Genomic DNA, 14,169 nt, shown 5'->3' on the forward strand with positions numbered 1-14,169 from the left:
ATTGCTATCGCCGTTCCTCTTGTCTTTGCTAGTCTTCTGTGTATGATCTTGGTCCTCTGCTGGCTCAAATCGAAGAATTTTAAATCGGCTCTGAAACGCGTTTTTTCCAAGGCCAATTGTGTCCGTCAGCCTGCAAGAACGTGGAGTTTGACTACACAGGAGGATTTGATTATAGACATGCGCGCGAAAACACTAGGCCCGGGCACGGGTAGGCAAGCACAAGATGGGATGCGTCTGGATACTGAATCCGAGAAAAGCGACGAGCTTGAAGGGTCTATCGAAAGTGAAATATCTGAAGGACCTATTCCGCCGCGCCATGTTCCTCCTTCAATTTCTTCCCGAGAGTCAGTTGTGTTGGTGGAAAATGAATGTGGAATATTAAACATGGCGGCATTCTGGTCACGAATGGAGGCAGAGGAGGCGAGCGTTTGCCTGGCCACTAGCATTGCATTGGCAGGGTCGGGATCCGAAATCAACTCCTCGATGGCCCATTCACTCGCTACTGGCAGCAGCCTGAACATCAGGAACAGGACAAGGCAAGACTCCGATGCATCAGAATCCACGCAAGAAACAACTGGATCGAACATATTCTCGGCCGGTACCACGAGTTGCTCGTCGAAAACCTCATTCAGGAGAGGTGGCGACAGTCAAGAGGACATGGACGTTGAAGATGATCTCCACACGGAAGAAACGGCTTTCGAACTTGCACGCGCACAGACGCAAAGTGTTGAAATCAAGAGGGGCGTCCTGATTAACTGGGGCGGAGAGTTTGGAGGAAATTCTTGCAGGAAATCTGGAGGCTCGACGCTGCCGTCGGTTGTGGTGACGTGCCCGAGCAGTCTGAGCAGCATTTCGGTGGATCTGGATGAGTTTCCCTTGCCGCCGGATGATTTTGTGTACATAAAGACTTGATGCACGCGGCTTTCGCGCGGCAGTAATAAAACTCTTTTGTCTAGAACAATAAAGCCATGGTCGTCCGCTTTTTTCTCCCAGATGTCTTTTCTTCTCGCCGTTTCCGGTGTTCTCGTCGCTCTGACTGCATGGATTATTTATCATGTTTTTATTGAGCCCAGATTCAACCCTTTGCAACAAATCGCAGGACCTCCGTGCGGCCTGTTTAAGGGAAATCTGAGAAAACTGTTAGAGTGCGTAACCGCCCTCCAATCTATGACATCCCACTTACAAGCGCTCTCAGCCCAATATCCTCTTCGAAAGCTCACCATATATATGTCCGGCGGTATGGACGTTCGATACGCATACGCGGGGTCGGTCCTGTATGTCACGCATTGTCTACCACTTCGCCGTCTCTGACCTCAATTTTTAGTGGGATGAGCGTCTGCTCACGCTGGATCCCCTCTCTCTGCAGCACGTCCTTAAGAATCCTTCCATCTATGAGAAACCCTGGCAGTCTCGAACACTCATCACGGGCTTGATAGGATGTGGCATGCTTTCCGCTGAGGGTCAGATGCACAAGCGCCAACGCCGTGTTGCTACACCAGCCTTCTCCATTCAAAATCTACGCGAAATGGTGCCCATGGTCTTCAAGAAAGGAACTCAATTGAAAGATAAATGGATGTCAATGACTGCCGAGGCGTGTCAATCATCCCAAGAGTCTTCACTAACGTTGGATGTCTGCCATTGGGTCAGCAGAGCGACATTTGATGTCATTGGAATTGCTGGTATGTACTTTATTCTACTTGACGGTGCGCTTAAAAACCTCCGCAAAGGGTTCGACTATAGTTTTAATGCCATTCATGATGAATCCAACGACCTTTTCCTGGCTTACAAAGAGATGTTCGAGGCCGCGGTATCACAAGGTAAACCATGGCGGACAATGCTGTCGATATATCTTCCTTGGTTCAATAAGCTATTTGTGAGCCATCGCGTAGCTTTATGACCAGGAAACCTGCTTATGATGTCGTGTAGCCTGACGAACGGCAACGACTGGTGGAAAGATGCCAGGATACCATTCATCGAGTCGCTGGCCAGCTTGTCAAAGACAAGAGACATAAGATGGAAGAAGTTCTGAACGAGGGGAAATCTTACGAGGGGAAGGATCTCTTGAGCCTCCTTTGTAAGTTTCACTCGCATGATCTACGCATGTACTCAAACTTTACTGCAGTGAAATCTAACGCTTCAAACGAACTGGCACCTGAAAATCGCATTTCGGATGAAGATATACTGCATAATATCAATACCTTTATGTTTGCTGGCTCGGATACGTCTTCCCTTTCGCTGGCATGGACGTTCTATCTGCTCGCAAATCATCCGGATATTCAAAGTCGCCTTCGAAACGAACTTTTATCCATCTCCCCCGCGACTGGAGCTTCGGATCTGACTGAAGAGGAAATACTTTCTTTATACGACAATCTCTCGAATTTGCCGTACCTGCATAATGTCGTGAGGGAATCGTTGAGGCTGATCCCACCTGTACATTCCTCTATCCGTGTGGCAACGAAGGATGATGAAGTTCCGACAATGTATCCCGTCCATGGGAGAGACGGTCAGGTCATCTCTGGAAAGAGGAGTGTTACAGTACCTAAAGGAAGCTTTGTTCACGTCGCGGTCGAAGGCTTTAACCTCGATAAAGAGATGTGGGGCGAAGACGCATGGGACTTCAAGTTCGTGTTTCGTTTTATCTCAGTCATGGCAGGTTTCTAAGCTAGCGTGCATTTAGCCCCGATAGATGGGATACTCTCCCTGATAAGGTGCAGGAGATTCCTGGCATCTTCTCAAACACCCTCACTTTCTCATCGGGACCCAGGGTGAGCAATCAAACATCATACCTTTCTGGACGCTGATGCAGTCTTATAGTCATGTATTGGGATGAGGTTCTCCCTCATAGAAATCAAGACCTTCTTGTACATTCTTCTCACATCCTTCGTTTTCATTCCTACGAGCGAGAAGATCCATAGAGTTAACGTGTAGGCCAGAATTTCATCTATGACTCTTCTCAAACGCTAACTGTCTGTCGAATAGAGTATTGACTCGACCGTTTGTTTCCAAACGGTATAAGGATGGCAGCCAACTGCCACTTACTATCAGTCCATTCGAGCCACCTAGTCCGCCTAGCAGATGACAGCCTGGGCAGCTGCTTTTCCATACGTGCACATGTTCCACTTCACTACCATTGAGTGCTTTTATCTTGTATTGCTTGGGACACGGTTTTAAATGTACGGCGTAAAGTGAAACAAATATACACAAAAGAAACACAATACATATGTTATAATACACGCTTTTGTTGCTTCAAAAAAGGTGCATACATGAAAGAAGAATGCTCGGAACAGCGTCCAAGAAGGAGGAAACGACACGCAAGAATCAACTATGCTTTCCAGTTAGCGGAACGAGACTCCCTGAAGTCGAGCTCGTCGTCATCGTCTTTACTGATTTGCCAGTCAATTGGCGTCCCCAATCAACGACACCACTACTCGCACGAGCAAGCAGCCTCTTCACCTTCTGCCCTCTTTCTTTCATGCTCGAGCCCACATGATTACCATCGGTGTGACTGGGACCACTATTTTCCACTCTCGATTTTTTCCTTCCACTCTTTCCTCTTTCCGGCGTTATGTTAATAAACGACTTGGCTCCGTGGAGGACTGCTCCTGAGCTGGCGTTCTTGCGCCTGTTACCACCATCAAGACGATAAAAGTGTTGTGATGATCTTTGGAGTAGACGATCCCGCGTTGGACTGTTTGAGCTCATGTTATGAACAGACTCGGCTTCCGAATAATTTGTCCTGGAATAGGGGTAGAAGGAATTCAAATCGCTTTCTCTCGTGGCTCCGGCTACGAACGGAGGTGCCAGACCCAAGCTGAACGGGTCTTCTGTGCTGCAACCAGCCCGTCGGGAAAATGCACCGTTATAAGGGATTGAAAAACCCCCATAATCTGAGGGTATCCGGTCAATGTCAAAACGGTCGCCTGTGTGGGCATTCCAGTTGGTATACGAGGATCTGGCCTGGGGCGCATCACTAGTTTTTTGATATCTGGAAGGTCTGCTCAATGACCAGGTGCGTTTGCGGACCTCATGCTCGGAGGGCTGCGTTGTGCCGGGAAGGACACCGATGGATCTCGAGAGGATTTTGAAGGATCTGACTTTGGGGACCGGCCTGCGGGGCTCGATACCTGGGTTGGGGTGTCTCATCTCGGAGCGCATACTGGTGACTTTCCTGATGATGCGGGGGAGGTGGGGGAGAGGAATGGATGGGGCTGGGGTGGGCGGGGGCAGGTTGTCGAGACGGCGGGGCGGGATGGGCGGTGGAGGATAGCAGAGGGCGGCGGAGTGGCGTCGGTCGGGCATCGGGGCGTCGGGGAAGTGCCAGGGGGCGCTGCGCATGCGCCTGAGGGCGGGGGCGATGGGGGGTGGCTGGGGGAAGCGCAGGTGGAGGTCGTCGGCCGAATCATCGGCCGAGTCTGACGGCGACGGCGGGGGCGGGGACGCTGTGCGCAAAGGAGCGGCCATGGAGCTCGCAGTGCAGAGGCAGCCCAGATATCTTCACGCTCTTGCCATATCAGGAAATAGCTTCGCCTTATATGTCAAACATACAAAACTACATCAATGCTAGTACTTTTTCGTGGCACTAAGCGCCAGGTGTGCACTAAACTCATCAAACGGCAGTCTCGATAGAGGTATCTCTCGCCACAAGTCGGGTGTCAGGAAAGCATATGTCTTTGTGATCTGTATCTCCATCGTCAGCATCCGCTCTCCCACAACACAGGGACCACAACTCACCGCAGCAAAAGTGGCTTTTAAGAAGTTACCCATCGTGGCTGTGGAACCCTGCGCTTGTGTGTATACATCTTGCACACCAGCAAGCTGTAGCAGACGTTTACACGCAGGGGCGGCAACGATGCCAGTTCCACGGGGCGCAGGCAGGAGACGACACATGACTGACCCCACTTTGCCACTAACTTTGGTTGGGACAGTGTGAGGCTCACCGAGTGCCGCTCCCCAGTAGCCACGGCGGACAGGAATAACAGAAAGTTTGGCGAGGATGATGGCCCCACGAATGGCCGTCGCCACTTCTTTTGCACATTTGACACCGAGCCCGACATGACCATCAAAGTCACCGATCGCTACGAAAGCTTTGAAACGGGTTCGCTGGCCAGCTTGTGTTTGTTTCTGCACGGGCATAATTTTCATCACCTCGTCCTTGAGTTTGGGGAGGAAAAAGTCGACGATCTGGAATTCCTTGACGGGGAGAGAGAAGAGGTAGATCTCTTCCATTGATTTGATCTTTCCATCCTTCACGAGACGACCGAGTTTAGTGACGGGGACCCTACAGCGATCTAAGATAGAGAAATCTTTTGAATACAGGATAACATACCATTCCTTGTCCTCTTCTTTGCGACCGCCACGGCGGGGTCCCCGGCGGCCCCTACCGCGATCACGTCCTCGGCCAAATCCACCACGTCCTCTGGGAGCGTCTGCCATGTTTTTGAATGTGTAGTAAGCTGTCGAAGCGCCTTGATGTCAGTTCAACACTCGTTATTCATCGATGAAGAAAGTGTTTCGCCAAGCCTCTCCATCCACAAGCTTCCAGCAGCATCCATCCTGGAAATGGCATTTGTGCATCTCAAGACCACACATCAAGTGAGATAGACACTGTGTCAAGCCACAGATAACAAGAATTTGTACTCACAGTCTTGAGGTCGCTGTTACGGGCGGCGTTGAGCTCTCTTGCGCTTCTGTTGGCTGATTTCGTATCCGCTAATAGGAAAGCGTGGGACTCGGCAAGTGGGACTGTCACGTGGCTGTGGGACACTGGTTAGTCAGTGATGGACCCTCGGCCCAGGGCTTGCTTTCGTTCTCACTACTCTCAGCGTCGCAACTCATTGTATGCTCGACTTTCTTCTTTCGCATGACACCGCTGGCTAATCCCCTTTTCAGTGCAATCACTTTGACACAACCTTTACCGTCTGACCCCTACACCAGTTACCAAGTTGGCAGGATATGTCGTTAAGTACCATGTCGAATTTTACGAATCAGCAATCTAGTCTTCGCCCCGCGTACGTTTTCTATCACCTCTCTTATAATATGACTCACACTTTCTCTTTTAGCAACGCTCGTCAAAGCGTTGGAGATGGGGCTTCTTCTTTCGACACTGCCGTTCCTGACGTGCTCGCTGTTTGCCACTTAGAGGGCAACGACGACATGTATTACTATTCAACTACGTTCTCTGGAGGGCCTGGGGTACGTCTTTTCTTCCACAGCCTCTGTCTATTCTCCAAGACTGACTATATTTCGTATTTGAATAGTGGCGCTTTTGACGCCCCTAAAGTGAAATGCCCTCCAGACAGAGGGTCGTTGGACTGTGTGACAGGCAGTCCGGCGCCGTATCTCTCTCCCTCCTCTCCCTCCTCACTTTCCTCGTCTCCCATCCCAGCCTCGCCTGTGTCTAACATGAAAACATTCACAAAAAGTATAGCTTACTCTCCGACTACCGCGGCACCCATCACCACTATTGACTACACCCATGGCCAATTCCATCGGCCTCGTCCGAGTATCGTTACGTCGTCACGCCCCATTCCAACTCCAGCTCGTTCTAGTTCTAGCCCTGGATACTCTACGCCTCCGCTTACTCCGGATGATGGCAGCTACAGCAGCAGTGGCAGCATTGATAGTATTGGACTCAATTCGCCCATTCCTACTGCAGTTCATCAAAAACAAAAGCCAGGGGGTGGCGTGCGGTCCAAGGATGCACTGGAATATCTCATGACTCTCTTCCCTAAGGATGGATTAAAGGCGTTACCCCACGCTAAAAGTGTTTCTTTGACTGCACCTGCTCTTGGCGCGGACTTTGAAGGGGTCGTTCTTGAATTACCCGGGAAACCCAAGACGCTTTACATTGACGGCAAGAATGCGGCTTCGGTCAGTCTCCGTGAAAGGTATGTCTCCATTTCTATTTTCATATTGCTCACCCTTTTGTGGGACGGATCATGTGTGGTCACCTGGACCACAGATTCCGATCCGATACTTACTTTCTTAATCTATAGCGTCGTTGCGTTGCTGGATCTAGCAGCCGATAACTTGGATTGCGGTGCCCTCGTCATTGTTTTGGAAAGGTCGGCTCCTAATCTGGGCGAGCTACTGCATTCCTTGATGTATGTGGGTGGCTCGGTTGTTACGAAGCCACCTTTTTTCGTCGATCCGGCTTTTATTCTTGTTGGTCTGGAAATATAAAGGCACTAGGCAAGGTAAGATGGTTTTTGTTTAAATGAAAGGGGTGGAGTGGTTAGGTAGAGAGATCGGTCTCTTGAGCAATTAAAGTCGTTTTGGTTTTTTTTTCTTTGTATATACATTCAAATAGTAACATATGCGACTCCATGTGTAAGGAGTGTGACCACTACATAATGATACAGCCATTGTCGCCCTTTTCGATGCGGCGAGTAATCTCGTCAGCATCGACACCATGCCGATGTGAAGATCCTAAATGAACAATGAGAACGCCCGCGTTGTTGGGATCAAGTTGCGCAGAGAGTTGGTGCCTGGATATTTAGAGAAGAAATAACGGAGAAAGAAAGATGGGTCATCTTACTTGCGCATCAAGTCCTCGATCGCTGGCTTGAGTTTAGCTACGCCATTCTTGGAATGGAGACCTTTGCCAACAATCAGGTGAAGCTCAGTCTCGCCTCGTGCACGGGCTTGTCCGAGGGCAAGGTCTGTGCGGGTGATGGCTTCGTTGACATAGAGCCCGTGCAAGTCAATCTCATGTGGCCCCCTGTCCTGGCAACGGCTTCAGGTAAAAGGGGATAAGGGCAAGTGAACAACCACAGACTTTGTTATTTTCTACATAGGCCGAGTTGGTAAGGTGAAGGACGATAAAAAGCTGTCGAATTTACCTGTAAAGATCCGGTCGCTGGCCTGCCTGTTCAAGTCTTCCATGCGATTTCGGTGCTCCTTGCCCTTGTTGGAAAGATCCTTAGCGAGGGCGCGGTTACCGCTCGCATAAGCCTGGTGGCTCTCCTGGAAGCATCTTGCCATGGCATCTCCCTCCTCAGCTGCGCGTGCGCGGAGGGTAAGGTGGTCTTCGTGGTCGGGCTGCTGGCCGGTGAAGAGAGAAAGGAGGGCGTTGAAGAGTCTGTGCAGCATTTGGGGTACGAAGGGGGCGTGGGAAGGAGATGGACCGAAAGCGGTGATGGTTTCCTGGCTGCATCTTTCATCTTGCTTTATACCCTATGCGTCCCCTCTCCACCACACTCCTTTTCCTAGCTGCTCTTTCATCCACTTACGCCGGCTTCACAGAACCAGGCCAGCCATGCACCCAAGCCAATAACCGCCTCCAGATAGGAACCTACCAGTTCTGGAGCGAATGCGTCACAACAAATTTCTGCTCGGATAAAGGCATCTGCGAGCCGAGAAAATGCAGGAGGGACGACTTTCCCTTTGGCTATGCCCAGGACTCCGACTCAATCCCTGATAAGTGTGACCGCGGCCAGTTTTGTCCAGATGAGGGCTCAGAGTGTCAGGCTCTTCTTCCCGTCGGCAGTCCTTGCCAGATGAACCGTGATGGTCCGCCTTCAAATTAATCCTGTCTTACATCCAGCCTAACGCCACACTCCTCCTTTAGATCAATGTGAAGCGCCTCCCAACTTCAAAGAGCTTGCCGATACGAGTGGCAGGGGCCTCAATGTCAATGGCTCCGTTTGCCTTCAGAATGTCTGCATGTGAGGCCTTCAGCGTCTCCAACCATTGCTACTCCCTAACTAGCTATATCTAGGTGGGCTAATGCCACTTTGAACAATCCCTGCGTTGTTGATAACAACGCCTTCATCGCCTACGAGGTTGACGACGAATTCATCCACATTGTTTCGAGAGGCAACTGTGTTGCTGGACTCTATTGCGATGCTGCCCAGAAAGTTTGTTTGAATGAGAAGGCTCTTGGCGAATCCTGCACTGCAGATAAAGAGTGCGTGGGCTCAGTGGTTTTTTCGTCCACGTAAGCCTGAACATTCCTTAGGTGCCAGTCCTGGAACTGCCTCGACAGCGGCGTTTGCGGAACGCCCGCCGCAGAACCCCAACACTTTGGAATCTGGGTTTACATCGTCGTTGCTTTGGGTATATTTGGAGGTCAGTCACCTTGCAAAGAGTACCACCTCTATGATTGACGATTTTCAGGCATGCTTGGTACTCTGATTGGTCTTTTCGCTTTCCATCGCAAACGACGCGACGCTGACCGCGAGAAACGTTTGCAATACTGGAAGGAACAGGTACGTGTTAATCTCATTCCACCAACTCAATGTCCCTCACCCAGATTAGAATGCATTCCATCAAAACCTCAAGAATGTGCGTGAGGCTGCCCGGGTATCAGTCCTTTCAATGAACGACAGGAGCAATCGGAGCACGTTGTATAGTCGGGAAGATGCACCAATGATACAACCGACTGCCCAAAAGGCATCCGGGTTGCGAAACTTCATGGCCCGTGATGACGGTTCTGACATTGACGAAAGGAAGCCGCACGAAGGGAACCGATTTTGATTGCAACCAGTACAAGTAGTATATACTATAGATTTTGGACTTTGGACATTTCGCTTCTATACTATAGTAATTATGCGGGTGTGTGCATCGCCAGGCACTAAGTTTGGAGTGCTCCCACCTCGGCTGTTTCCTTTTCAACCATCATGAACTCATTATCTGCACAGTCTCCAACTACTCCTACACTAGAAGATGACATTGCACAGACCAGGGCGTGGCTCGCGCGTACCGAAAGTCCAGTCGAAGATGACTATGTTCGCAGTGATCCAGAGCTCTCCGAGACAAATTCCTACCCACCCTTGAGCAGCCAGGAGGCAGAAACTCGCCGTATCGAAGAGGTTTGTTATCTCCACATTTCATTAACCAACCCAACCACTCAACGACCGGCAGACACTCCGCCAGTGGGAGATCGCAGAAAAACAACGCCGAAGGGCTGCTCGGGAATCAACCTCGTCAACAGCCACTGCGGCTTCCTCCTCTTTACTTGGCGACGTCACTAGGCGCGCAAGTCTTCTCTGGAAGAGTGGACATCGGACGAGGAATCCTTCTGTGGGAGGGAAACACAGAGCCCTGGGTTCAACTGACAATCTCGACTCAGTCCCTTTGGGAGATATTCCCGCCAGCCCGACGCCAACGCCCTCACCCTCACCTACCCCCTCACCTTCTATGCTATCCTCACTACAACAGCAGCAAGCCTCAGGCATAGACAATGCTACAAACGCGAAAAAACAGGCTGTTTCGACGAGCAGTGATCATGATGACGATGTCACCGAGAATCCTTTTGATACTCCGAACAACTCGACTACCTTTGATTCTGCGTCACCATTTTCTGATATTCATCAAGTCCATAGAGCGAGTACAATTGAATCCTCTGCACAGGAAAACTATTCATCCCAGCCTTCACTATATCTTGACCTTCCTGAGCACAGAATACCCCCGCCGCTTCATGTAACCTCTCCCCCCCAACCTATCCACTCGCCGATTGCCAGCCGTCGGAAGGGAAAAGGCACTGACGAAGAAATAGACTCAGTCCGATGGTGGCATGAATGGCTGTGTGGTTGTGGCGAAGGTTCAGACAGGGGAGGTGATAAACAGGTAAGTATTATGATTTCATTTCTCCATGCGTCTTATTCAACAGTCACATTTGACAGGCCGGCCGCACAAATCCTAACGAATAGACGTCTCCTCAGTGATATTATAAGTATCCACCCCTCAACAAAATTTCACTATCTTGGTCCGTAAATTCTAACCCCTATTTCGACTTTTTTCGGCCTGCGTTGTCTTTGGAAATGTATATTTTTTCCGTTCATTGGACAAACGTTCGTCCTTTTGTACGATCCTTTTTTTCCCCTACATTAGTATCGGTATGGTATTTTGGAGCTGACACTAGGACCTTCTAATTGCATATACATTTCGTTTTTATTGTTATACTGGCAATACGAATCTATCTGTATTTATTGTACCATCCTCCCACATAGAAACATTAGCGATAAACGCTCTACGGACGACGATAATGAAATCGAGAATATATCCTAGCGCGGGAGTCCCACAGTCTTGAATGCGTAATGCATTTCCCTTTCGTTGCAGTACCGCTCCATGTCCATCTCTTGACACGCCCCTTAGCGAAGAAATTGCCGTTACAGTCGACTGAAGAACCGACCCCCCTTGGCCGTCAAGTATCTAAAGTCATTAAGACCCCACCAGAATAAACATATCCATAAACTCGAGGCAACCATGATTTACTACTTAACGTTGTGGCGGCACTCCAAAGGTACTAAAGTCCTATGGTTTGCCAACGTCCCAAATGCTAAAGCTGGAAGTGTGGATGAATTGAGATCGACGACTCGGAACATATGAAGGCACAATCATTCGTCAAGTTTCTGTAGTCCGTCTTCACTCGTCAATATTCTATGACTGAATTCATATTGCAGACTCACTGCGCCTTTTGCTGACTCGAGGCTGCGTGGTGAATTGAAAGAAACAAGGAAACAAACAAACCCTTTTGTTTCTGGACCCTTCTCTGACAATTCTCATTTTTTGACAGTACATCAAATCAGAAGTGTTTTGACAGATCGTGGTATAGTAACACAACTCAATAGCAGCTTTGTCGAGTTTCAAGAAATAGAAGCGTGAAAGATCATTGCTTTACCCTACGGCCCCCTCCCATCCGGAGCCTATCAACCAGTGTTATTGGGCTTCAATAATGCTTTGCCTCGTCGTCATGATCTCCATTGATAACCTCCCAACAGCTTCATCCATGGGGCCATAGTTATCACGGACGATAGTATCGTCGTCCCTCCCTTCAGAAAGCCCAACAAGAGGCGTATTAGAAGTACTAGATTCCGCCTCGGCATCACCCAACAAACCAATTGGCGATGATAAATTCGGGGTGGAAGGGATTAATTCAGGGATAGCTTTACGCTTGACACTTCCAAATTGCGGTGTAGCTGCGGGAGTTGATCTTCCTCTGCTGATTGAGAGGGATTCCAAAGCACTACCATCCCTGATATGTGCCCGGAAATCGTTTGTGGACTGTCGAGTTTGCTTGCGCACACGTTTGCTGGCGGTGAAGAAGGCAATTGACAATCCATCTACGCAAGATGCATTCATACAAAGGATGCCAGTATAGCAAGGATACCGACTTACGAACGATGATAGAAACAAGCACCACAAAGCCTACCACAGGGTGAAGAGCTGTAGCAAGAATATCCTGCGGAGTTTCTGGTGGGCTGGCAGGCTCTGGCAGGCGATATTTGGCTAGAGTGGAAATGAATATCGCACCGACACCCATCTAAAACCGGATGAACAAAAATACACTCGAGAAAACTTGACACCTACGGGACCTGACAGCTCTTGAGGATACGGTGAAATTGAAAACGGAATATTAACACTTACCGAAGTGCCCACAGAATAAGGCTTCTTTCTTGTCTTTGATCTCAGGCACCCATCTATATAGGACCAACATGGCCGGGATTCGACGCAAGATCAAGATCCCAATGCATAAAACCAGAAGTCTCCAAGGGTTGATGCCGAGGTCAGTTGATGTAAATTTTTCCCACGGAAGCCAAGCGCCAATGTAGAAGAAGCAGCCGCAATTGAGGATGTAATCAATTACAGATGCGAAGGCAGAGACGAATGCTGAGGTGTAGGTAGCAGAGATACTTTCATCCTCAAGTTGGTCATCAAAACCCCCATCCAGGGAAAAGGTATAGCCTAAAAAGGTATAGAATGAAACGCTATTCAAGTCCTGTTGTAGAAATCATTGGCCACTCACCTGCAGCAAAGGAAGCCAAGAGGTCATCACTGCCCATTATGTTCACAACACCCATGGCGAAAATTGCCAACGCGAGGCACTGCACCATATATGACTCGTGATTGATGAATGCCCGCTTGCGTGAAAATTGCATCAGGCGCGAGAAGAGATAGCCTTGTCAAAGTGAGTAATTCGAATTATAAAGGATTTGAAAGTAATGAGTGACCTATGATAGCGCCAATGAATGTGCCAAGAATAACTTCATCTATACATCGTTTAGATAAATTCAGTGATTAAGACAACAGACTTACAGAACCAGCCAATGATGAGCCAGTTTTGGAAGACAGTGCGTAAATCGGGTTCCAAAACGAGATAGAATGATATACTCAAGAAAGGGTAAGCAAGACCATCGTTCGCGGCAGATTCTGAAGTTGTGGGACAAGGGTCGAAATGCTATACACGAGGACAAAAGTAGTCTGCCATACCTGCGAGGAGAATATGCCGAATGTCCGATGGAACGTGTTTCCTTGCGAACTCGCCACCTACAATGGTATTTGCTAATGAGCAAGGGCATGAACAGTTATCAGATAGGGCATAAACATTACCTACGACAGAGGCGCTTATGATAGGATCCGTTGGCGTCAAGCAGGCGGCAAGGACAAGACAGGTGATGTAATCAAACCGGTGGAAGATAACTTTTAGAAGTCCTGGCAAATTCGGCCGTAAATAGGGTTCAGGGATGGAAGGATAGGATGTTTACAACTGACCAGCCACAACAAACCAACCAATCGTCATAGTAGGAACTACCATGGCCAAGAGACCCTTGGCGTGCCGATGCATATATCCCTTTGGCAGATCGGCTCCGATGGCAAATAATCCGGTGGCGAGAACGACACGCATGACTTCGAGTGTGACACGATTGCTTTCATGAGCCCAGGATTGAGGGTCAAAGATCCCCATGCAAAGAGGGCCCGTGAGGACGCCGAAAGCTGTTGCGAGCACGACCTCATTTATGTAGGCCTGACATTATGTGAGAAATATTCAGTCAGGGAACAGAAGCAAGAAAACCTTTTCGCGAGCAAAAAGCGAAAATGATGAAAACTAGGGTGGAAGTGAGTTAGGGAAGTGAAGCATCATGCCAAGAAAGTTAAAATTACGAGTGCAACAAACCCCCCTATGCACACATAGGCAAGCCCGGTGGGTGTAAGCTGGTAGAATATTAGTTGATGGTAAATAGTGGTGGTTTTTCTGTAATATGCACTTACTTCCAGTAAACTAGGCATGAAGCTAACGAGGGCTGGCGTTGAACGTTGCAACGTTGAGCGCTTGAGCCGTGAGTAGCCTCGAAGTCGACTTTTATGGGGTCCTTTGCCATCGATCAAGAATCAATGTACCAATTCGGATGTTACTGCTCTCATAGCTGCCGATAATATCTGAGTTTG

The 14,169-nt window shown here is 49.1% G+C and overlaps 8 protein-coding genes across 8 annotated transcripts; 4 read left to right on the forward strand and 4 right to left on the reverse strand.

The window, feature by feature from the left end:
- Positions 1-127: 127 nt before the first annotated feature.
- Positions 128-409, forward strand: AGABI2DRAFT_192590 (hypothetical protein; the record flags this gene model as incomplete). Its single annotated transcript, XM_006460988.1, has 1 exon — positions 128-409. A coding segment is annotated over exon 1 (231 nt), but the record flags the coding sequence as incomplete, so codon positions are not given.
- Positions 410-993: 584 nt separating this feature from the next.
- Positions 994-3,324, forward strand: AGABI2DRAFT_204483 (hypothetical protein; the record flags this gene model as incomplete). The annotated part of the gene is made up of 9 exons (XM_006460989.1): positions 994-1,145; positions 1,196-1,274; positions 1,325-1,679; positions 1,728-1,873; positions 1,927-2,074; positions 2,123-2,621; positions 2,678-2,765; positions 2,815-2,924; positions 2,980-3,324. The coding sequence occupies 9 exons, from the start codon at positions 994-996 to the stop codon at positions 3,077-3,079; spliced, it is 1,677 nt and encodes a 558-aa protein (XP_006461052.1). The 3' UTR covers positions 3,080-3,324.
- Positions 3,319-4,461, reverse strand: AGABI2DRAFT_117989 (hypothetical protein; the record flags this gene model as incomplete). The annotated part of the gene is made up of 1 exon (XM_006460990.1): positions 3,319-4,461. The coding sequence occupies one exon, from the start codon at positions 4,459-4,461 to the stop codon at positions 3,319-3,321; it is 1,143 nt and encodes a 380-aa protein (XP_006461053.1).
- A 36-nt stretch (positions 4,462-4,497) lies between these two features.
- Positions 4,498-5,703, reverse strand: AGABI2DRAFT_192591 (hypothetical protein). The gene is made up of 4 exons (XM_006460991.1): positions 5,642-5,703; positions 5,327-5,465; positions 4,732-5,278; positions 4,498-4,677 (listed from the first exon to the last, which is right to left on the reverse strand). Exons 2-4 carry the CDS (start codon positions 5,431-5,433, stop codon positions 4,561-4,563), a joined length of 771 nt encoding a protein of 256 aa, XP_006461054.1. The 5' UTR covers positions 5,434-5,465; positions 5,642-5,703; the 3' UTR covers positions 4,498-4,560.
- Positions 5,704-5,804: 101 nt separating this feature from the next.
- Positions 5,805-7,035, forward strand: AGABI2DRAFT_204490 (hypothetical protein). Its single transcript, XM_006460992.1, has 5 exons — positions 5,805-5,836; positions 5,890-6,008; positions 6,060-6,192; positions 6,258-6,884; positions 6,994-7,035. Exons 4-5 carry the CDS (start codon positions 6,403-6,405, stop codon positions 7,016-7,018), a joined length of 507 nt encoding a protein of 168 aa, XP_006461055.1. The 5' UTR covers positions 5,805-5,836; positions 5,890-6,008; positions 6,060-6,192; positions 6,258-6,402; the 3' UTR covers positions 7,019-7,035.
- AGABI2DRAFT_192593 (hypothetical protein) lies at positions 6,993-8,135 on the reverse strand. The gene is made up of 4 exons (XM_006460993.1): positions 7,842-8,135; positions 7,778-7,788; positions 7,538-7,725; positions 6,993-7,487 (listed from the first exon to the last, which is right to left on the reverse strand). Exons 1-4 carry the CDS (start codon positions 8,089-8,091, stop codon positions 7,346-7,348), a joined length of 591 nt encoding a protein of 196 aa, XP_006461056.1. The 5' UTR covers positions 8,092-8,135; the 3' UTR covers positions 6,993-7,345.
- A 13-nt stretch (positions 8,136-8,148) lies between these two features.
- AGABI2DRAFT_192594 (hypothetical protein) lies at positions 8,149-9,615 on the forward strand. The gene is made up of 6 exons (XM_006460994.1): positions 8,149-8,511; positions 8,570-8,666; positions 8,720-8,908; positions 8,960-9,069; positions 9,118-9,209; positions 9,259-9,615. The coding sequence occupies exons 1-6, from the start codon at positions 8,178-8,180 to the stop codon at positions 9,475-9,477; spliced, it is 1,041 nt and encodes a 346-aa protein (XP_006461057.1). The 5' UTR covers positions 8,149-8,177; the 3' UTR covers positions 9,478-9,615.
- A 2,046-nt stretch (positions 9,616-11,661) lies between these two features.
- AGABI2DRAFT_68765 (hypothetical protein) lies at positions 11,662-13,819 on the reverse strand (the record flags this gene model as incomplete). The annotated part of the gene is made up of 11 exons (XM_006460995.1): positions 11,662-12,065; positions 12,121-12,265; positions 12,313-12,317; positions 12,370-12,687; positions 12,749-12,901; positions 12,954-12,992; positions 13,039-13,152; positions 13,213-13,269; positions 13,333-13,434; positions 13,495-13,747; positions 13,796-13,819. Coding segments are annotated over 11 exons (1,614 nt in total), but the record flags the coding sequence as incomplete, so codon positions are not given.
- Positions 13,820-14,169: the final 350 nt, after the last annotated feature.

This window comes from Agaricus bisporus (genome assembly GCF_000300575.1).
Source record: "Agaricus bisporus var. bisporus H97 unplaced genomic scaffold AGABI2scaffold_5, whole genome shotgun sequence".
Lineage (NCBI taxonomy): Eukaryota > Fungi > Basidiomycota > Agaricomycetes > Agaricales > Agaricaceae > Agaricus > Agaricus bisporus.

Coding starts and splice junctions, on each gene's coding strand:
- AGABI2DRAFT_204490 (XM_006460992.1), top strand. CDS start 6,403: ATGAAAACATTCACAAAAAGTATAGCTTACTCTCCGACTACCGCGGCA. Junction 6,885..6,993: donor GCTTCGGTCAGTCTCCGTGA/AAGGTATGTCTC, acceptor TTCTTAATCTAT/AGCGTCGTTGCGTTGCTGGA.
- AGABI2DRAFT_192591 (XM_006460991.1), bottom strand. CDS start 5,433: ATGGCAGACGCTCCCAGAGGACGTGGTGGATTTGGCCGAGGACGTGAT. Junction 5,279..5,326: donor AAAGAAGAGGACAAGGAATG/GTATGTTATCCT, acceptor AGATCGCTGTAG/GGTCCCCGTCACTAAACTCG. Junction 4,678..4,731: donor TAAAAGCCACTTTTGCTGCG/GTGAGTTGTGGT, acceptor ATGGAGATACAG/ATCACAAAGACATATGCTTT.
- AGABI2DRAFT_192593 (XM_006460993.1), bottom strand. CDS start 8,091: ATGCTGCACAGACTCTTCAACGCCCTCCTTTCTCTCTTCACCGGCCAG. Junction 7,488..7,537: donor ATCGAGGACTTGATGCGCAA/GTAAGATGACCC, acceptor CTAAATATCCAG/GCACCAACTCTCTGCGCAAC.
- AGABI2DRAFT_192594 (XM_006460994.1), top strand. CDS start 8,178: ATGCGTCCCCTCTCCACCACACTCCTTTTCCTAGCTGCTCTTTCATCC. Junction 8,512..8,569: donor TTGCCAGATGAACCGTGATG/GTCCGCCTTCAA, acceptor CTCCTCCTTTAG/ATCAATGTGAAGCGCCTCCC. Junction 8,667..8,719: donor TGCCTTCAGAATGTCTGCAT/GTGAGGCCTTCA, acceptor AGCTATATCTAG/GTGGGCTAATGCCACTTTGA.